Raw genomic sequence first — 21,929 nt, forward strand, 5'->3', positions numbered from 1 at the left:
TCACTCCAACAGCTCACTCAAACCACACACTAGGTTAAAAATGGGGTTGAGTAATGTGCAGGCCCACATGTGGCAGAAAACCAAGCATCGTAGAAGACACGGCATTGCGATCAACCAGAATACTGGTTTGGTTCTGTGTGTTTTGTGAATCCAGGTTTAAGATGTAATTGTTGTGTCCAAGTTTGCAATGTCCCACTGGTTTTTTTTTTTTTTTGGTTTTTTTTTTTAATATTCCGTTCACCCCATGGGAAAAATCCCAGTCTCCCACAAAGAAAAAGCAGGGAGCTCAAGATATACAGCTTCCTGTCTCCATCTGGTGGCCAACTTTGGGCATTTCATTGAAGGATATTTTCCTTTTCACAGAGTAACACCCACACTTACTACAACAATAGACTCCCAGCGTGCTAGACTCTGCGCTTCCAGGCTGGGACTGCAGGGCCACCTCCACATTCACAGATGAACTGCACAACAGTGGGTCTTCTTCGAACCTGAAGGACGACCATATTTTCCTTTACAAGTTCTTGCCTCCTTCATTCATGGAATTTTAGAGGGGCAGGGAGCAAGAAAATAAGGCAGGCACCTATATTTTCCATTTGCAACTCTACTATATTTTACCTCTCTCTTTGTCCCTAGTAGAAGTCCACTAAGGAAAAGGAGGAAGATCTGGTCTCTGCTCTGTCTGGAGGCAGTGTCTCAACCACCCAGTTTTATGTATATTTCTCTTGGACATGCATTCCACTATATTCAATGATCAAACCGGATAAAAGTGTTCAGAGGCTTAGTAGTGACATCTTGATAATGTATCATTAACTACATTGATTGAAAAACTACTTAGAAATTTCCCCTCCGCTTTCTGGCTTACTTTCAACTACGTATGCATGAGAAGGCTGGCCAAAGGGTTGTGCAAAGGATTTCTGGTTGAGCGTACATAAGCATGCAACTTTACAAACGCTGGTCCTAAGCAGAAGAAGGTGATCTCTGCTTCCAAAATCCTTTAGCTCAGATACTTTTCCCCAATTCCAATTAAGATACTTTTAAAGCTGAAAAGCCCATTGTGATGAAAACCATTAATCTCCGTAGCCATTAAACATGGATAGAAGTGACTACCCCAAGCCCTTCCTGCTTGTTTCAGTAGCGGTCAAACATTTCTTGTTGGCACCAACCACCTCTTGCCACCAACAAACCCAGAGTGTAACGTTACCACTTTGTTGTCAGCTGCCATCTGTATGGTTTTCTCTCTCTCTCCCCCCGCCCCCCTCATGTGACAGTGACTCCAACCTGTGACAGAAGGAGAATCAGTAGTTCTCCCAGCCAACAACTTAAGCCTTTGGGTCAAGGAAGGAATGCAAATCAGATCCATGATCATGTCAAGCATAAAATAGAGGGTACCAAGATGGTAGATTATTTGATCATGGTGGAATACCCTTTATCTTATGCCTGCCAAAACTGGCCAGTCTTTGTTACATGAATAAGCACACCAGTTCCCTGTACATGTTTTGCACTTCTTCAGTCCCACCAACATGATCAGGAATGATGGTGATTCTAGTATATAGGGAGGATACCAGATTGCCTACTCTGCTCTGTAACTAAAGTAGCACCATCTATCAAAAAATGCTTTCACTATGACCCAATACACACATCAGGATACAAACAATCCATTCCACACAAAGTTCAGAGTGGTGTAAAACTCTGTATCCTATCCATTCCAGCTTTCTTGATCAGTTGTGGGCAGAATGACCCCATTTTGATCCAAGGTTGACAAGGATGAAGAAAGGCATACCATACCTAACTTAGGAGGTGGTGTTTTTTTTATTGAAACTGATGATTGACACAATGTATTTACTAATTGCATGCTTCCTGGCTTAGTTGTTGAATTAATATGCTGCCTCCCTTTTCAGAAGGTCTTGCTAGAATATTCTTTAAAGTAAAAATGAAATCATAGAACTATTCCGAAAAAAAAATTATAGTGAAAAGATATATGCTGAAGCTTTAAAATGAATGCTTACCTTGTAGAGGGAAACCTTTTTTTATATATTGATAACACAATGAAAAGAGAATCTTAAATGCTGTAGCTTCCAGATACTCTTCAAGGGTAGCCCCATGTAGAGCCCCATTGCAGTAGTCTATCTGGGAGATAACAAGGGTGTGAGTGACTGTTCGAAGGGCATCCCGATCCAGGAAAGGGCGTAACTGATGCACAACCCGAAGTTGTGCAAAGGCCCTCCTTGCCACGGCTGCCACCTGCTCTTCAAGCAGGAGCCGTGAGTCTAGGAGGACCCCCAGATTACGCACTGGGTCTGTCTGGGGCAGCGCCACCCCATCCAGCACCAAAGATGACAAAATCCCAGAAACAGAGGAGCCATTAACCCACAGCCACTCCGTCTTACCAGGGTTCAGCCGAAGCCTGTTGCTCCCCATCCAGACCCTTACAGCCTCCAGGCAGCACGAAAGGGTGGCCACAGCATCACTTACTTAACCGGGATGGAGATGTATAGCTGAGTATCATCAATGAAAAGAGAATCTTAAATGCAACTGAGAAAACACTCAGTTGCACCAGCACATAACAACAGACAATTACTCATATTAATTACTGACAGTCAGAAGGTGAGAGTTCAGAAGAGGAAGAAGACTGCAGATCTTCTAATACTCATTTGGTCTCCCATGCCTTCACAATTCATCATGAATATTTTGGACCATGAGTTGCCCCAGTCTACTTCAGTTGGTCCTGTAGAGGAGACCTTTCCATCGCATGCAACAGCTGCTGGAAAAGTGATAGGACCACACCATTGGGCTGGAATGGTGGGAACTGTGGTCCATCACATTGAGAAGGAATGGAATTAGGCAAGGTCGGACAGTGTTGGGATAGGTGAAAGGCCACCAGTTTGTTTGCAACAAATATAACCGTTTTCTATATGTTCTGCCCCATATACTGAAAGTCTCAGGTCCATAGTGCTGTCAAAGCAAAACTTTGAGACAGAGGTCCAGGGAACTAGGTAGCAAAATGAGCAAGATTCTCCCCACCACCACCATCAGTCTGGAGCGTTGAGAAGGATGCTTGATGGGCCAAGAGAATCTACTGCTGCTATTCATAGCAGCAATGGAATGCCCAAACACACACACTCACACACACACACTTGGGATGGGGGTGAACAACCTATGTTACTTAGCTATGCTAATGTTGAACCCTACCCTCCTTCTCACTTCCCAAAATGTTTAAAATTCTATACTGTAGCTCCCTTTACCCTTATTTGTTGCATAATTCACAAGTGTCTAGGTTCAGCCAAAACGCTGAGCCATAAACCATAGCTTACAAACCACAATGAGAAGACTCACTCACAGCCATACCAGCCATATTTACACATAGCATCAAAAATGTCCCCAACCCTCCAGATGTTTTGGCTACAATCCATGGAATTCCCAGCCATATTTCAGGGTGAGGATTCTGGCTATGGAGAGCACCAAGTTAAGGAAAGGATGGCTGACTAGAAGCCCCCCCCCCGCCCGCCCCCCCGCCCCAGGTCGTGAGTGACAGAGCCTGGCGTGGTACAATCCCAGGGTGAGAGCATCTCTTCTCATGCATTGCAACTTCAGGAAAGTTGATCTCTATGGCTGACAATTCCAGGTTCAAATCCCTGGATACAGCACCTCTCCATTTTCACTGGAAGTTGCTGCTCATGTGTGTGTCAGTACATACGTGTGTGCATGAGTACTTTTTCTACTTTTCTTCCTCCTCTGCCATTTAAATATGATGTCCCTGAATGTTGTCACCTCCTGGACCCCCCTTCTCGATCAAGCATATTTTGAAGTCAGAGCATAAAAACTTCCCATGTAGCCATTAGCCTGCCTGTGGACCCTCTAAGCTTGCAGCTCTCCACTCCCGTTTGCACGTGCTTTGCATATCTGTTGCTGCTTCAAAGTGCTTGAGAAGTGCCAGCAAGGCAAATTCAGGTGAAAGAGGCAGAGGAAGTGAGAACTTTTTAGAGAGAGGGGCCAACCCCGATCTTTCACGTTCTACTTCCATTCTGAGTTTCACTTCTGGTCACTTTTGAGACTCACTTCATTCCAGGAAAAGTCCGGTCTTTGGTCTCTTGAGCCTCAGAGCAGCTGCTCTGAATTAAACTGGCTGGAAAGGGGAGTCACAAACAGCTTTTCAGAACTGGAAGTTTAGCAACACATAAAGGAAAGGTGCAGAAATATTTAATGTTTGGCATCCACCCCCACCCTCTGACAGAAAACAATGCAGGGGTGGGCAAAATGCATTGATTACATGCCATCAAGTTGATGTTGACTCTTAGTGACCACAAAGATAAACCTTATTTGGGACAATCTGTCCCCAACCTGGCCTTTCAGGTCTTCCAACAGTGCCCCACTGTAATTGAGTCTATCCACCTGCTGCTGATATCCTCTTTTTCTCTTTCCTTCCACCTTTCTCTCATTATGGACTTCTCGGAGAAGCTGGGTCATCTTATAATAAATCCAAAATAGGATAATTTGAACCTGGTCATTCATGTTTCAGATGAGAACTGTGGATTGATTTGTTCTCTAATCCATTATCTTCTTGGTTATCCATGGTATTCTCAAGAATCTTCTCCAACGCTAAAATTGAAAAGCGCCAATACTCTTCCTCTCCTGCTTCTTCAAAGTCCAACTTTAACTTCCATAGAGTGTCACAGGGAAGACCATGGCTTGCACTATTCTGATTTTTTTAAGTGCAGATGCATCATGGCACCTGAATATCTTTTCCCAAGGCTTTCATGACTGCCCTACCAAGTGCTAGTCTGTGGCGTATTTCTGACTACCTGTTCCTTTATTGTTGACTGTTGATCCTAAAAGGCAGAAGCTATTCATCACTTCAGTATCTTTCTTGTCAATTCTAAGGCTGGTTGCTGTATCTGTTGTTAATAGTGTGTGTGAATATAAGTTGAATAAATATGGAGAGAGTATACAGCTTTTGACGACAACCTGGAACCAGCCTGTTTTGCCATGTTCTGTCCAGACTGTGGTTTCCTGTCCAGTGTGTGGAGTTTGCATAAGGACAAAGAGATCATCTGGGATTCCCACTTTCCTTAAGAGCATTCCACAACTTGGCCAGACTGAATACCCAGAAGTCCTAAATAAATGATTGGCAAGGGTTGTCAAAATGATGGTGACGAGAATAGGTTGAGTAACAGCATTTTGGTGTAGTGGTTAAGGCATCAGTCTAGAAACCAGGAGACTCTGAATTCTAGTCCTGTTTCAAGCATGAAGGTGACCTTGAGCCAGTCACTCTTTCTCAGCCCTAGGAAGCAGGCAATGGCAAACCACTTCCGAAAAACCTTGCCCAGAAAACAGCAAGGACTTGTCTAGACAGTTGCCAGGAGTCAACAATGACCCAAAGACACCAAAAAAACCCCAGCATTTACCTTTAAGGCACCTGGGGAGATCATCTATTAAATCTTCTTCAAAGCCATCTCTTCATAAGACATCCACCAAGTGGAACTCTGAGAAGTAACTTTCTTTTTTCTCCAAATACAGTACTAGTCATGTTTGAATAGTGCAGTACCCATGTAAGCCACAAAGAGGCAGACTTGAAAAAAAACTTGCAAAAAAATATTTATCACAGTAGTGGTCAGAATGTAGAGATGATGTCTAGATCCTGCCAAGAGGGGAAAGTTTGCAGGTAAATTCAACTGTTTCCGGGGGAGAAATTCCCTTTCTGAAAAACATAATATTTGTTAACACAACCAATGGAGAAAATGCATAAACAGTTATATTTTCTCTTTCTCTCACACACACAAATACACCATTGCAGGCCTTTAGGGCAGTGTTTCTGAACCTTGGCAACTTGAAGATGGATGGACTTCAACTCCCAGAATTCCCCAGCCAGCATTGGAGTTGAAGTCCATCCATCTTCAAGTTGCCAAGGTTCAGAAACACTGCTTTAGGGAATTATTCCTGTTCCCAGCAACCTCCCAATTTTTGTGTCTCCTTTCTCCAGATGGGATGCTTGAGTCCCAGTATCAAACAATGTAGAGAACAACAAAGTGGGCCGTGAAAGCCACATCTCTGAGCATTTCTGAAGCAAACTGCCTCATCTTTCAAGCAATCACTTTCCTTATTATTTATTCATATATTTAATATTTTAGAGCTACCTTTAAGGCTAGACTGCTTTCCAAGGCAGCTTACAGGAGTACTGGAAGATCATGCATTTCAAGAACTGCAAACAGTAATAAAATCCTCCCAGATCACACTCCAGGGGAGTATTAGCATCCATGGAGGGGGGCACTTAAGGAGAATAGCAAAATGTGTGTTGGGATGTCACAATGCCAATCATGTGACTTGTAGATTGGCATTCATTTCAGGATAAAAGAGGGGTCTGCAAGGCATGGTCAAAAAGTCAAGAAGCTCTACCCCTAAAAATTGCACCATCATGGCTGCCATTTTGACTGTTTTGATCATGCTGTACAGACAACCCTGGTCAGGGTACAAGTACAGCATTATGACATTGCAATGCATGTTTTAACCTATTTGAACATCACAGTTTGTACCAGATGCCTAGTAAAATATCAGAGCTAAAACCAGACCAATAAAACTTATCCAGCCTAAAGAAGAGAATTAATCTTTAGGGCTTATTTTGAAAATGGCTGTGTTTGGTCCAGACGGATGTCAGATAGCAAAACCTTCTTTAGCTGGCTTTCCACAACCTACTAGACCATACTTCTCAATCTCAGCAATCTCATGCTGGCTGGGGAATTCTGGGAGTTGAAGACCACCCATCTTAAAGTTGCTGAAATTGAGAAACACTGTATTAAACCCAAATGACTAGTTGAAAAAAGCACCTAGAAACAGATAGTTACAAACTGAACCAAGCTAAGAAAACCACACAGATGGTCTATTCAGTTCCCAGGAGTCAAACTTGATGCTATAGCCAACATCTTGAATCCCACCACTGAAGACACCTCTATTGAGGCTCAGTATAGGAGCCTGAATGAAGGCTGAGTGAATATGGTTTATTGGTCTGGGCCAGTGTTTCTCAACCTTGGCAACTTGAAGATGAGTGGACTTCAACTCCCAGAATTCCCCAGCCAGCCATGCCGGCTGGGGAATTCTGGGAGTTGAAGTCCACCCATCTTCAAGTTGCCAAGGCTGAGAAACACTGACCCAGACCAATAAACACTGGTCTGGGCATAGTATTATGTGAATATTACCACTGTGCTTTGTTGAGCTGGGCTGAGGGTTAAGTTTGTTGTTTAAATAGGGGCAACGTGTGTTGACTGTACAGCTCTTCTAAGTCTGACCAGAATATCTTAGGGGGCTTGCTAATGAATGGGTGGCTCATCGACAACTCCACCAGAGAAACCAGTAATTCTAGCATCCTTGTATCACCCCAACCAAACAGCTTGGCAAGATGAACAGTCAGCAACCATTGCTGGAGGTCTCCGGTTGATCTTTTCACTCCCCTAAACTGAACCTCTTCTGTTGGGTCACTTCCCACAGGCCTAGAGCAAACATTTCCAATGTGCGTTGCAGGTGAAAAGCTTCAGCTAAGTGGTTGAACATATTACAAAAGCATTGTCCCACAGGCCACCCAGCCTGCGCACCATCTAAGCATTTCAACAGCCAGACACAGGTCTTAATTTCCTCTCCAGAAGCTGGGGGATGGAGAGGGGGGTACAGCCCACCGCAGGGCAGAGTGATGGCAAAACGCTGCCCCTATTATACTGTTGGTTTCCTATTGCTGCATAAATCTTTCCTCTGCAGCTGTTAAAGGGATCACAAGGTGGACTTATTATCAGGTCCTGACATTTCCTAAAAACGTTGCATAGAATAGAAAGGTACTGGGGTAGGGGGTGGAGATGTTGCTACAGAGCCAACCCGTTCAGCTAAAAGCATAGGAGAAATTATTTGCTTAATACCCCCAGGCTTTCAAGCTTGAGTCCCAGCAGATGTCAATCTGCACTACTTTTTATGGACATCAGTAGAATTAAGCCAACTGTTGCTTGTCAGAGTTCCTCTGGACAAGGAGTGCCATTTGCTAAACCCTTACGCAAAGTGCCAGCATTTAAACAGCTTGAGACTCTTTGGGGCCCCTAATGGCAGACTCCAAGGCATTCTTGTAGTAGATCCTTCTAAGCACTTGCTCCTCTTTATTTCTGGGTTGGGAGCGAATGCTGAAAACACTCTGGCCGAAGAAAATCTGAGCAAAAGTCAGATTTGACAGTCCGATGTTCCTTGTCCTTAGCCCAAGAGAAGCTGCAAATGTGTACACCAGTGTTTCTCAACCTTGGCCACTTGTAGATGTGTGGACTTCAACTCCCAGAATTCCCCAGCCAGCCAGGCTGGCTGGGGAATTCTGGGAGTTGAAGTCCACACAACTACAAGTGGCCAAGGTTGAGAAACACTGCTGAAGATGCTGATATGGAAAGTCCTCTGTGAACTCCCTGCAAGGCAGCAAAGTCGTTCTCTCCAGCCAGGATAAAATCTGCCTAACCGTACCGGAGGAAGCCCATCGAGGTCAACGGGCCTGACTCCGGAGCAGAGGACAGCCTTCCCCGAGGCTGGTTAGGCGGAACTTTAACTCCTTCCGTCCCCCTCCAGCGCGGTCTTGAAGTCCCACTCAAGTGGAGGGCACCCGCTTGCGGAAGGCTGGAGTGGGCAACCGAGAGGTTGGAGTGCTTTACTCTTTCAATGCGAAGGGAAGCGCGCATCCAAGAAATCCCGAGCGCGTTTACTACAAGTCCTCGTAGGATCGTTTCTGGCAAAGCATCTCGTGCAAGAAAAGAGGAGGGAGGGACGCGCTGGTCTAAAGTGCATGGCGAAGGTCACCGAGAGCCCGGCTTGTTGGGAGGAGAAGCCCACGAGGCGTTTCTCGGGCCGGAGGCACCAATCCCCGGCCAGGAGGGCTCGCCGCCCCTCCGCCAAGCTACATAAACGACCCTCCCCACGCGCGGGGAAGCTCGGCGGGCGAGAGTGCCAAAGTTTGCGCGGAGCGCCCGGGCGCCCCCTTGCGCGCCACCAGCGGCTGATGCAGAGCGCCCAGCAGCGCCTTTCCTCCAGCGCTCGCCCGCCGCGGCGGCCGCTGCCCGCGGATGGGGGCGGCGGGGCCGGCGGCGGCGGCGGCGGCGTCGCCCCCCGCCCCAAGCAGTTGACTTCGTTTCTCATCCAGGACATTCTGCGCCAGAGCGACGCGGGGGAGGCTTCCAGCGCGGAGCCGAGGGCGGAAAAGGCGCCGCGGCCGCATCGCCCCAACGGAGCGTCTCCCAAGGAGGCCACCCCGAGCGATCTTCTGCCTCTTGGGGCCACCCGAGCCGCCGAGACGGATGCAACAGGTAAGGGGGGCGGGGGACTCTGCGGCTACTGCAAGCTGGTGTGTTCTCACGACCTCCTGAGCACGAATCTTCCACTCTGGATCCCCGCCTCTAGTTCTTCCGTGGCCTGTCAAATCAGTGCAAAAAATCCGGAGCCTGAGAGCATCTTTTCTGACGAATCCTTCTGATCAAAATAGGAGGAGGAAGGAATATTAAGTATGTTCGCCCCCTTGAGTTATTTATAAAGATGATAAAGGCTGGATAAAAAATCTTTTTTAAAAAAAGGTATAACCTGCTTTACCTTCTGATTTCTTTTCCACCATATTCCAACACTGTCCTCCTTCGGGATCTCAGATGAGGGTGGAACTGACTGTATTGGCTGAGTTCACACAGCCAGGAGCCCTAAATCAGCAACTAGCATGACATCCAGAGAACCTGGGTTCCCAAAACTCAGTGCCCTGTGCAAATATGGCTCCTGTGTTGGGTAGAGCATCAGATTAGAAATAAGGGAAGCTGAGTTCAACACTCCTCCTTTGCTTTCTAAGTTGCTGGGCAAAGTTAAGCCCCTTCGTATTTCTCAGCATATCTTGTAGGGTTTGCATGTGGGGATGATCAGTCGGTCTGGGAGAGGTTTGTTCTCCATGTTTGGGGGAAAGGGGCCCCCTTATGAAGTGATGCGCTTAGAACAGGGTTCCTCAACCTTGGGCACTTTAAGACGGGTGGACTTCAACTCCCAGAATTCCCCAGCCAGGCTGGGGAATTCTGGGAGTTGAAGTCCACCCGTCTTAAAGTGTCCAAGGTTGAGGAACCCTGGCTTAGAAGACTCATGCGCAAATCTAAACAATCCTCTGGGTCAAAAATTGTGGAACTTTCATATTCCTGTAATTGTTGCTATGACTGAACCCGTTTACCTACATGTGGAGGTGACGGGGAAGAAGCCGGTGCTGGTAAACGGTACCACTTCAAACTGCATTTGTGGAAGCAGTTCCTGTTTACCAAATTGTTCGGCATGAAAAAAAAAAGAAAATCTCAGGAAGAAAGCCCTAGGAAAGTGTGAGAATAAGAACAAGAATGTGTGTATCCGTAAGAAATATTTTTCCCCATTTGCAGTTGGAATGATAGTCGCCCTTCCTTACTACCTGTTGTGATTGCATAAGATGAAGTTGCTCAAGTCCTGGAAGACGGGTCTATCCAAGAAAATTAATTGTAATGGTTTAAATGAACTTCCACGTCTAGAAGCAGCCTATCTGTCAATAACAGGTGCTGTGGGCAGACAGGGAAGGAGGACTCTTACCTCCGTGCCTTGTTCGTGGTGGCTTTTCCAGAAATACTTTAATTATGGCAAAGGGTGCAACAGTACATTGCTCCTGGAAGAAGCTCATAGAATAACTAGTGAAATCCTTTAACAAGGATCTGGCCAGTAACTGTGTCATTTTTCTTTTAAAACTACTATAGAAAAGTGCATGAGTTCAAAGCATTTTACATCTGAAATTGCACGAACCTTTGCAACAATCCTATAAGATAAAAGATAAAAACGCTGTGGTGTAGTGAGTGCAACTCTTGTCAAATTCATGGGCACCACCATGTAGTTTTCTCTGCAGGACCATCTTTTCTTTTTCTTTTTCACTTTGCAAACTAGCCAACAGACCTGAGATGTTCTGATGGTTACCCATCCAAGCATCAACCTGGCCCAGCCCCATTTAGCTGCTGAGCCCCAGACAAGATTTGCAAGATCCCGGCCAACCTTATAATTGTGCGTGTGAGTCGTGGTTTAGTGATAAAGCACACAGAAAGTTTGCATTAAAAAAAAAAGTGGGTTTCATTGTATCTAGGCAGGTCTGGGAATAACCCCAATAGGAAACCTTGAGAGTCGTAGGCTGTATTTGTAGAACACAGTCCGTTTTTTCGGTTGGGATGCTGTGCAAACTCAGCTCATCTGGCTAGTTTATGATTCGGTGTATTGTGCAAGTCCCAACATGGGTGAATTCATTAACCAGGTTAAGAGTGTTGTGTGAAAGCAAGGGAGCAGAGCCTTCCATATCCCAGATTATGGTCATTAAAGACCAACCTATCCAGAGGTTGCTTGTTATCTGCCTGTGGTTATCTACTGCAGTGTTTCTCAACCTTGGCAACTCTAAGATGTGTGGACTTCAACTCCCAGAATTCCCCAGCCAGCCTGGCTGGCTGGGGAATTCTGGGAGTTGAAGTCCACACATCTTAAAGTTGCTAAGGTTGAGAAACACTGAACTGGCAGCGCTTATACAACCTCTCTTAACCTGGTTACAGAACTGACTTATTTTCTGAGTTCATGCAATATATTGGACTAGTAACTAATCAGACAGGAAAAATGTGAATTTGCACAACTCACTAAGCCAAGAAAAAAACACAACCAAGCCCTAATTGTAACACAGTCCCCAAACAAACCTAACGAGTTTTGCTTTTCGTGTGTTGTCATTGCCTGAACTCTTCAGTTGACCCGAGTAAGCATGTTGTGCGAACGTTGACGTTCGGTCCATAGAGAGCGATTCTGGTGAGATCTGCACTAAAGATGCAACAAATATACATTTTTCATTGTACAAGCCATGCTTGGGAATAAATAGCATTGCACTGGAATATATAAGCCAGTAGATTATATCAGCTCTGTTCCTCCTTATTATCTTGTATCTATTATCTTTTATTCAGCCAGATACAAGTATCAACTTCCTTCTTCTCAGTACCTATTTCTGTTTAATGTCCATGGAAGGTCTGAGGAATATTAGATTGTGGGGTGTTTTTAATGTATGAATATGGACTAAAAAGGAACAAGGATATATGATATCCACATAGCAATTTGTCTCCGTTTTGACTCCATGTCCTTCTACTGCACTATTACTCTGAATGAGATAAACAGTATATAAATGAAGTGTCCCCCCGCACCCCACTCCCCTGGGCAAAGCTTAGCAATGAGACGCTTCTAAATCTGAGAGTTGGAATTGCCCCAGAAAGATCTTCCTGTTGGAATGTAAGCCTAAGCCGGTGTGCAAGTGACCCGTGTTACTCGAGCCTAAAAGTGCAGCTGATTATTTTGAATGCTTACACTTAAGTTGACTCCCAGACTAGCCCAATGGGAAAGGTGCATTGGATTGCAGGACCAGGGAGACCGAGATCTAATGGAGCTTCTTTGATATCCAGCGCAGGCTTGTGTTTTGAAAAAGAGCAGAAGAGAGTGTCTCCACTCAGACTATCTTTAGGGCATTTCCAAAGAGAGGGTTTCTGATATTCCCAATACAAAGGGAGTGGTTAGCTTCACAAATTGCACAAGGCTGTCATATGGTTTATTTAATTTTGGCTTGGTACAAGGTGTGACGTCCGCCATTATGGTTTGGTAACGATGGTTTATGACAGCTTGCTATGTGAACCAAACAATTGTGTTCATTCATGGCTTAGTGTGGCTAGCTGGCTTTACATTTTGCACTAGGCCATAGCTTAGCCATGGTTTACTCAATAAAACCCCTTTGAATGGGTTGCCCAACATGCTGAATTAAATCAACAGTATTATGGTATGGTGTGCAAGGGGCAAATCCTGTCTTCATGTGGTTATTTCATCTTTTCCTCTTGACTGATGTCGTGGGAAATTGTCTGCCCTCTTTTGAAGTGCAGTGGCTGAAGTTGTATCAATATTTTTCCTGCCCACCAGATCCACCTGCAGAAGTCTGTCAGCCAAACGGTGAGCCCTCTGCCAAGTCCTTCCTGAGAGCCCCGAAACAGCTGAAGCGTTCACGGGCAGCCTTTTCTCACACCCAGGTCATTGAGCTTGAAAGGAAGTTCAGTCACCAGAAATACCTCTCTGCTCCTGAACGAGCCCACCTTGCCAAGAACCTGAAGCTCACCGAAACCCAAGTGAAGATCTGGTTCCAGAACAGAAGATATAAGACCAAGAGGAAGCAACTGGCCTCTGAACTTGGAGGACATGAGAAGAACTCGCCTCTCCCAGTCTTCAGAGAAAACAATTTCTCTAGGGCTACCCTAGCACTTTCTGTATACCACAGCTATCAGTATAATCCATATTTATGTTATCTGAATAGCTGGAGCCCAGTCTTTTGGTAACTAATGCTGTGAGTGACCCAAGTCTCTCAGGGATTTGCATGTCTTCATCCACTACCACCCCCCACTAGCTTTGCAACCATGGAATCGATTGCCCAGGTAGATTTTGCAGAGAGACTTGGTCAACCTGTGTCCTCCACTTCCAGGGGCCCTGCTGGGCGTCCTCTTCTCAGTATGCATGTTGAGGGATTATCCAGACAACAACATTAATACAATAATTTAGCTATCTCTCTATTTCCTCAATGCCAGGCTACACCATACACCCGTTAACATACAGTGAAAGAATTATGGTATCCTGAGAAATACATTAAAATGTGAAAGCCTGAAGCACCACTTTTCAAAACAAGCTGACAGCTCTGGAGAGAGTGCCAAAGAAGCCAGGTTCAAACCTAGTTAGTTAGGCAGGCCAGACAGCATAGCAATGATCAATCTTTTCAGACCTGGAACTTCCACCTTAAATGCAATTTGACATTTAAGGACCCCCTTCCTTTTTAACTGAATCTTTGTACAGTGCTTATGCTTTCCTTGTGAGCCATCTGAAAGAGTAACGTGATGGCTTGGAAAATACTGGCTGGATTCTCATGGGGCACTAAATCACCATGTAGCTGGTTTGGTTTCAACATGGGGTTCATGTGTAGGTATTTTTCAGTCTATAGGCCATCCTCCCATTGTGGCATCCATTTCAATCATCTGGGAACTCAGATGGTGCGTCCCTGATTTCACGTGTTGGATGAACCCAACCACCGTGGTGTACAAGCCATGATTTATAGCCTCTTGTAAAGCATGAACCCAGTCAATCATGATGTATTCAACAAACCATGCACAAAACAACCATGGTTCAAGCTTAAGGTGTGAACCCAGTCATTGTACTGTATGTCTGAAACTTCATGAATTGCTGCCAGGCAGAGTGGAAAATTTGGGGCTAATCTGATTTGGTTGAAGACAAGTTTCCATTTTGCTGCTTTATAGTCTAAATTAATCTAGGTTTTGGCAGCTTCCAGAGAGTCTCTTATATAAGCAGATAATGACAGTGGAGAGGTTGCATGTGCTGAAATTTCCCATGTATCAAAAGACCCTGGAAAAGATTTAGAGGGCTATGTGAATCAGCCACCTCAATACCTGCCAGAGATATGACCCCTTCCTCTGTGCTTTCAGCAAAGGCACAATGAGATGTGCTTCCTCCCAATTCATGGCTTCTAGGCCGATTCTATCAATACAGGGTGAACTTTTCCTGTACAGACTTAATGTAGTATCCCTCTAGCCTGAAGATTCATTTAACTGCTTCCATGCAAATAGAGCATCGTCATGGTTCATTTTTTTTGAATAAACTGCCACCTGACCTTGCTTGCCTATCGAAGGGGTCCAGGACGATGACACCTCAGCAGAGTGGGCAGGTTCCCTTCTCTGAAAGCAGAAGAAATTGTTACTCTTTCTGTCCCTAAAAATAAACATCTTTTGGGGTGCAAGAGAGAGCGTGCCTCTCATTTTAATTCCAAGCAGGAAGAAATGGGATTTGGCGTTTAGAAGGTGGGTGGACATGCTGAGAGGAGCGCTTCCCTCTGTTGGCTGGATTAAGGTGAGCGGTCTTCCTACTGGGAGTTCAACGACTCAGGTATAATTTTCCCAGGCTGAATAGCACTGCTACAGTAATTATTGGGGGGAGGGGGTTGGAAGAAGATTAAGGAAGTCCTCTGTGTGCATTTTTAATTTTTTCTTCCAGGAACATGGAGGGGATTTGTATTCAATTTCAAGGTGCTTCAGGGACTGGCAAAAAGAGATTCAAAAGCCACATAGAATCATTGATCTGGGTGGGGGCACTGAGACCATCAAATCCAACTCTTGGCTCAAATTCAAGCATCCATGATTGAGCTACCAGACTCTCCTTGAACCCAGCCAGGAACATAACCCTAATTATCATGTCTACTGCCAAATTACTCTTATTAGGAAGTTTTTCCTCATACTTAACTAGAATCTTCCTTCCTGAAACTTAAAGACCATCATTCCATGCTTTGCCTTAAGACGCTGCCAAACGCAACCACTTTATCTCATTCATGGATTTTATAGCAGATCCAGATGATAATATATTCCACTTGGAACTGTCATGTCTCCACTGTGCTTTTTTTTCTTTCTTTCTTTCCATACAAACAAAACAACAATCCATTCAGAAAAACTCAGTAGTTTTTCTTTAGAGGCACGTGGATTCATCTACATGAAACTTTTGATTGATTGATTGATTGATTTGATTTATATATCCACCCATCTCAAACCAGTAACTCTGGGTGGAAGTCACTGGATGAAACTATCTCTATGAGGAATGGGGAGGGGGGGGAGGAAGGAAGAACTGCAATACAAGCTGCTCATGTTGTGTTTTTGAACCAATATACAAACCAACATTCAACTCTCCTTTGAAAGTCACTTCTCTGAGTTTTGCTGTGCAGCTGGCCAAGTTTAAAAGCAGGTATATTAGAAAGTCTGCAAAAAATGCATATACTGTACTGCCAGAAATAATTGACAAAAATGAGATTAGGGGCAGTAGTCACAACAGCAGCAAACATAAGGCAAAGTCGCAACAAAAAATGTGCGCGGGTGAAGCTCAAATCAAATCAAATCTTGATTATGGTCATAGGCCAGCACAGTGTGAGTGAAGAAACGGGTACAAATACAGACCCAAATGTAAGTGTAAACTGGAAAAAAACCCACATCAACTAGTATAGGGATGTAGTGAACCAAACGGATGAATGAGATGCCCAAGGTGACAGATTCACCCATCACTGCCACTCAGGAAGCCAAAATAGTGAGACTAATCTCCTCCTCCTAGTTACACACCTCAAGGAGGACTAAAGAAAGGAAGATTCTGAAGCACTTCGAAGTCCAAAGGAAAAAGGTGCAGGAAGTTTTAAACACATCTCCTGCACGAGTCTTAAACAGAGATTTTCCCAGGCTGGCCCTGTTGCACGAGCCTGAGAAAAGGTGCAGCAATCCCAAACAGCACAACCCTAACAGAAAAAAAGAGATGGGTTGGAGATTAGAAATCCTACCCCCTACCCAAAAGGGAGCTGGTAACCCACCAGGATCTGGAAACTGAACGCCAGCTTTCTACTGGACTGTTAATCCATGAATTGTTAGGGCAGGAGGACCCAATGAATTCATAGGAGAGGGTTTTCTTTCTTTCTGCAGCTCTTCTGCCAAAAGTTGGGCGGGGGGCGGTGTAGGGAGACTCTCCCCTTGAAAGGTACTTGTATTAGAAGTGTATTTGTCCCTGCAGAGGAAGTTGAAGGCAGCCTCACAAAATATTAGAAACTGACCGTCTCTAGTTCCACTAGACCAGCCCATTCTTGTCATTTTCCATGCCAGTAGCTAAATATTGTAGGGCATTTATAGTTGCTCATGGTGATGCCCGATTTTCCACAATAATGGAAGGAAAGTACAGAATGTCACTGTTCCTGAGGTGCAAAGACATTACTGATGGCTTATCATATGGTCGTCCTTACAACGTCTGGAGGCAGATTTGATCTCTCCCAGTTTAGAAAACTTTCCAAACACTGGATTCATGTTCAGGTATTACAAATAAGGTAGTCACAGATTGGTGTCTTTTAACATAAGACAACTTGTTCTCTTTGGTTTATTTAAATCATATTCGCACGATCTTATTCTTTTTTGTATTTGTCTGTATCAATATTTACCAGTCCATGACTATAAATACATTGAATGGAATTGAATTGAAACCTGATTTTTGAACCAATGAAAAGTTCCTCCCTTCCCTCCACCACTGTCAGTCAACCCCATCCCAACCTCCTTCTCATGTCAAACTACCAAAATTTGATGCAGGCAATCCAGCCTCCGAGAAAACAAAGTTATTATCCTTTAGATCATACTATTACAAGAAGCCACTTAATTTGGCTGTTGTACAAACATTTCTTCAAGTGTTGCCAATTAATTCAAGTGCATTACAAGTTCTTTACTGGATTACTAATTTGTCTTTTGTTTTAACCAAACAATTTAAATTAATGTGCATACTTTTAAAAATTCAGCAGGTCAAGATGTGCCTTCTTGAGCTATTGAAGGATGGGTAACAGTAGTTAATGTTTGCATGAAGGCTATTGTTCCCTTCTGGATGGAAATGCAATTGTTAATATTTTTTCCATCTTCTTTCTCATGATACTAACAAAAGTAAGGGAGGCTCAGTTCTTGTTCTCAATAATTAACCCCTCCCCAGCTGATTGTGAGAGTTTCTTAAATTCAGATTTTAGGTTCCTTGAAAGCTTAGAATCATAAGGGAAGAAGGGGGCCATTGAAGCTATGAAGTAACTTCTCTGCTCACTGTAGGAATTGATATTCAGCCTCTGCTTTGAGATATTTAGTAAAGGGGAGCCCCCCACTTCCAACATAACTGATTCCACTGTCCAACTATACCTACTGTTCTTATTAAGGTTTCTCTAACGTTCAATTGGATTTTTTTTAAAAATTGAATAAAGTAAATAACGACACATAAATAATGTCTACAATATGCATTTAAATCTGCTGAAAGATGTGCTTCACTTTGCCCCCTGTAAAAATTGTGCTGGCTTCTGTTCACTTAGGGATTTGTGTAGTTTGACCACGGGAGCCTCAACAAGTGTAAATGGACCACAAACTCCCATGGCAGCTAAAATCCATGTGATGGGGATGATGGGAACCATTCAAACATAACCACCAGAATCACCACTCAAATGCAGCATAGCATAGCCCGAGAATGAGATGTCCATCCAGGACAAACAATGTGGAGACTTATAGAAATATGGACCCAAATGACTTCCTATTGCCTACGTTCACAACATGTGCTTAACATAGTTGCTTCATGAAATGCATTTATGTTGTTGTGTTGTTGATTTTGTTGTGAGCCCCCCATGAGTATTGTATAAGATAGGCAGCCATATATGTCTTATAAGTAAAATAAATAAATAAATAAATCCTTCCTTCCTTCCTTCCATTTTCTGGGTTTGCCCAACACACTGGACTGTCAACCAGTCAACCAAGGTAAGTGTGCATACGCTAAGACAGACACAAACACACACATCACCCATACACATATTAATCAAGATTAGCAATATCCAAACTTGGCACGCTGTGCAGTTGCAACTGCTAAATCTTCAGCTGATCTAGTATGCTGGGTTGTGTGGATATAACAGAGGCTGACTTTGGGTCTGATTAGCTTAGTAACGTGTAAACTCATTGGAAGCCATTTCCCCAGGATTTTAAACCTAAGTTTCTCTAGCCTTTCTTGGAGGTGTGAAAGATTAAACCTGTAACTACTTGTTCCAAACCACGTATGCTGCAACAGTTGTGCCTTTTTGCTTGTGAGTTTATTGGCTGCCTGTCGTTAGAAAGGGAACCTTGAGTTAGATAGACTTTTCATTTCACGCAGCACAGTAATTCTTACAATGAGCATTTCCAGTTTTGTGAAACTACCATGGAGTTACAGAATGGAAGGACACCTTGGGAAACCCTCAAACAACAATTTAGAACAATTACAGTCCTGCATATTTGGAACAAGACATATGCTTGGGATGTGTCCCAGCACTCTTAGAGAAGAATCTTTGTGTGAACCCAGCTTATGAACTAACAATTGCCTATTTTCTAACAATCCAGAATGTAGCACATCTAATCTTCAGATAAAGTTTCTTTCCCCACCCACCCCTTCTTTTATCTTGTTATTTAAAGCCAGTGCACCTTGGAAGATCCAGCCTCAGCTCTTCACCAGCATTAAGAGCAGAAGGTCACCACCAAACATTGAGAACAATGTTTCAAAGCCAAGCTTGCTGCTTATCCACTTTCTAAAATGTGATCATGCAAAACAGAGCCAAAGATTACTTTCCAGTCTCTCTGTCTTTCACCAAACAAGAAGCTCTTTTAAACACAAGGAGGAATGGTTTATGCTCTTTGAGCATAAATCTACCAAGCTGAAGATTTACATCAGCCACATTACATCTCCTATCACAGTTGTGTCAAACTCTCTTGGGTTACAGGGCCAATACTCTTAAGAATGTATGTAGCTGCATTGAACTACGTCACACCAGTTACTCCTGGTTGGGCAGGGTGTATATGATGGAACTTAGTGAAATACAACTGAAAGCACTCCAGGTTGAGGAAAGCTGGACTACATAGACAAGCAGGCAGGGATCTGATTTTACTGGTTTATAATATGGGCATTTGCTTTTCATTACAGCTAGCATGTATGTGCCCCAGAGTGGCATACAGATGAAGATTAAAAGTCATAAATTTGCAGTGCCATATTGCAACCAAATTACAAATCATATAAAACTACAGTTGTGGAAAATATTAAAATTGCAGCATCTTAAAATCGGGAAAACTGAACTATGGTCCTTTATTCATAATGATTTTTCACAGATATCATCTTCCAAGTTGACCAGTTCCAGCATCCTAAAACATGTTATAGATAGATAGATAGATAGATAGATAGATAGATAGATAGATAGATAGATAGATAGATAGATATAGATAGAGGATAGACAGATAGAGGATAGAAGATGAATAGAGGTAAAGAGTCCGTTTGGAGTTGGGCAATGACTAAACCAAAATAAATAAATGTATACTCCTTTTAAGCTCAGTTCCTGATGATTACATAGATACATCCACCTAATTTTCTTGGCGACAACATAGGAGTGGTTTCCCATTGCCTTTTTCCAAAATATTTTTCAACTTCTCATTGTAGCTGACAGCTCAGGCATTGTATGACAGTCTCCCTTCCAAGTACTAATCAAATTTGCCCCTGCTTAGCTTTTAAGCCCAGACAGGTAAGATCACTTGCTGAGAAAGACACTCTTAACCACGTTTGCAAATATATATCTTATTATTTCTTACATTAACTCTCAATTATTTTTTGCTGTGAGGTAGCACATTAACAGCCCAAAACTCTTTTGTCTGTTTATTCTTGGTTTGGGTAACTTACTATGCTTCGTTGAGAATTTTCATTCTTGAAAGGCATCAGGGCAAATGGACTGTTACATTTTAAAAGAAAATGTAATTCTATCTCGTTGCCTGTTCTTTTGTTCTATTCATTAATTTCTGGCATTGTTCATTTAAAGAGAATCAGAAGGAGAGAGTTCCTTGGTTCCACCAATAGTGCAATGATTTCTTTAACTATATTGTCATGGATCATACAAAGTATTGCCCTCAAATGTCCAGCCTTCTTCAGTTTATATGTACCGCCTTGAAATTCTGGGATTGCTATCCCAATATAGCTGGGAAGTACCAGATTAAGGGAGGCTGCCTTTGACAATCCCATAACACGGTATTTTAAAAATGGTGTTCATATAATGTAATCATTAAAAAAAAAACTTTAATCAGAGAAATTCAAAATGAATGCAAGACAAATTTGCACAGCAACTGTGTAAATTGGAAGACAAACTTAAGTACTGCCCTCATGTAAAATGGACTGGATTTCTATTTTCTAACCCCACATTCTTAGACTGGAGACCTCCTCAAGTTCTGAACTGATTATTTCCAGAGATTTTTTGAGACTGAATCAAAAACTGCATGAGATTAATTCATGCAACTACATGCATTGTTCTCATTCCTGCTTCCTGAGCCCAGACAACACCAGTTTTCCCACTTGGACCCCCAATATTGCCCTTATCTTGCCCCCAGCCTAGGAATAAGGCAGCCTTAAATCATCATTAGCTGAATCAGCATAAAAGTAGCATTTTCTCCCTTATTCCAGTATCATATGGCAAAACCTGATATAAAATCAGTTCTGCTTCATCTCCCATTGGTGCAAAGTGTTCAGGTAAAGGGTATGAATAGGAATGGCTTGGGGAGCACTGGGAAGTACCCGTCTCCATTTCTGCCCAGGAAATAATGTTGCTTTCTTGCCAGTTTCCCTGTATTTGTCCATTTCAGTTACTTCCCTCCCCCACCCCGAAAAAAGAGAAAGAATTGTTTGTCTAGCATTGTAGGAGGAGAGCTGTGTACGGGTATGGTGGCAAAAATTCAGAAGGAGTCTGGTAGCGCCTTTCGCAATTAACACATTTTATTAAAAGGCAGAAGCTTTCATGAGCTGCAATTCACTTCATCAGATGCATAGAGCAGCTAGACTGATGTAGGATTTAAATTGGGGTGAGGTACAGGATGAAACAAATTTGACATCAAAACTCAAAATAAGGACAAAATAATATCAGAGACTTTCAACCTCCCAGGACATGCTGTGGCAGACCTCAAAGAGACCGTCTTGGAAAAGTGGGATTTTAACAGCACCATTGAATGAGAAATTGTTGATTTCCCATACATCAAAAAGTTTCAGGCGATCTCAGAAGGTCTCGGCAAACATGGTGAGGTTTTAAGACACTGCAATTGTTAATTGATAAGGTACTTGGAATCTGCCTCACTTATTGTTTGATTAGCAGTTAGTCAGTGTCAGCTCTCCCCCCACCCCCTCCCTCCACATAGACACCTAGCTGTCTTCTTCCATGACAATGACTGTCTTCTTCGATGGCTGGTGTGGGTCTTCCGGGCTGTGTGGCCGTGTTCTTGAAGTTTTGTTTCCTATAGGACAAAACTTTA

General features: G+C 43.4%; 1 protein-coding gene across 1 annotated transcript; it reads left to right on the top strand.

Annotated features, from left to right (window-relative positions):
* The first annotated feature begins 8,911 nt into the window (after positions 1–8,911).
* On the top strand, positions 8,912–14,926 carry NKX3-1 (NK3 homeobox 1). Its single transcript, XM_088152021.1, has 2 exons — positions 8,912–9,308; positions 12,964–14,926. The coding sequence occupies exons 1-2, from the start codon at positions 9,005–9,007 to the stop codon at positions 13,371–13,373; spliced, it is 714 nt and encodes a 237-aa protein (XP_088008147.1). The 5' UTR covers positions 8,912–9,004; the 3' UTR covers positions 13,374–14,926.
* The last annotated feature ends 7,003 nt before the right edge of the window (positions 14,927–21,929 follow it).

This window comes from Python bivittatus, unplaced genomic scaffold (assembly GCF_059951505.1).
Source record: "Python bivittatus isolate LINGU-HERP-01145 unplaced genomic scaffold, Pbiv_v1 ctg000680_np1212, whole genome shotgun sequence".
In the NCBI taxonomy this organism is placed as follows: domain Eukaryota; kingdom Metazoa; phylum Chordata; class Lepidosauria; order Squamata; family Pythonidae; genus Python; species Python bivittatus.

What these genes read in the sequence shown, in the direction of transcription:
- NKX3-1 (XM_088152021.1), top strand. Translation starts at nt 9,005, where the DNA reads ATGCAGAGCGCCCAGCAGCGCCTTTCCTCCAGCGCTCGCCCGCCGCGG. An exon ending in CGCCGAGACGGATGCAACAG is followed by an intron (nt 9,309 to 12,963) that starts GTAAGGGGGGCG and finishes CCTGCCCACCAG; the next exon opens with ATCCACCTGCAGAAGTCTGT.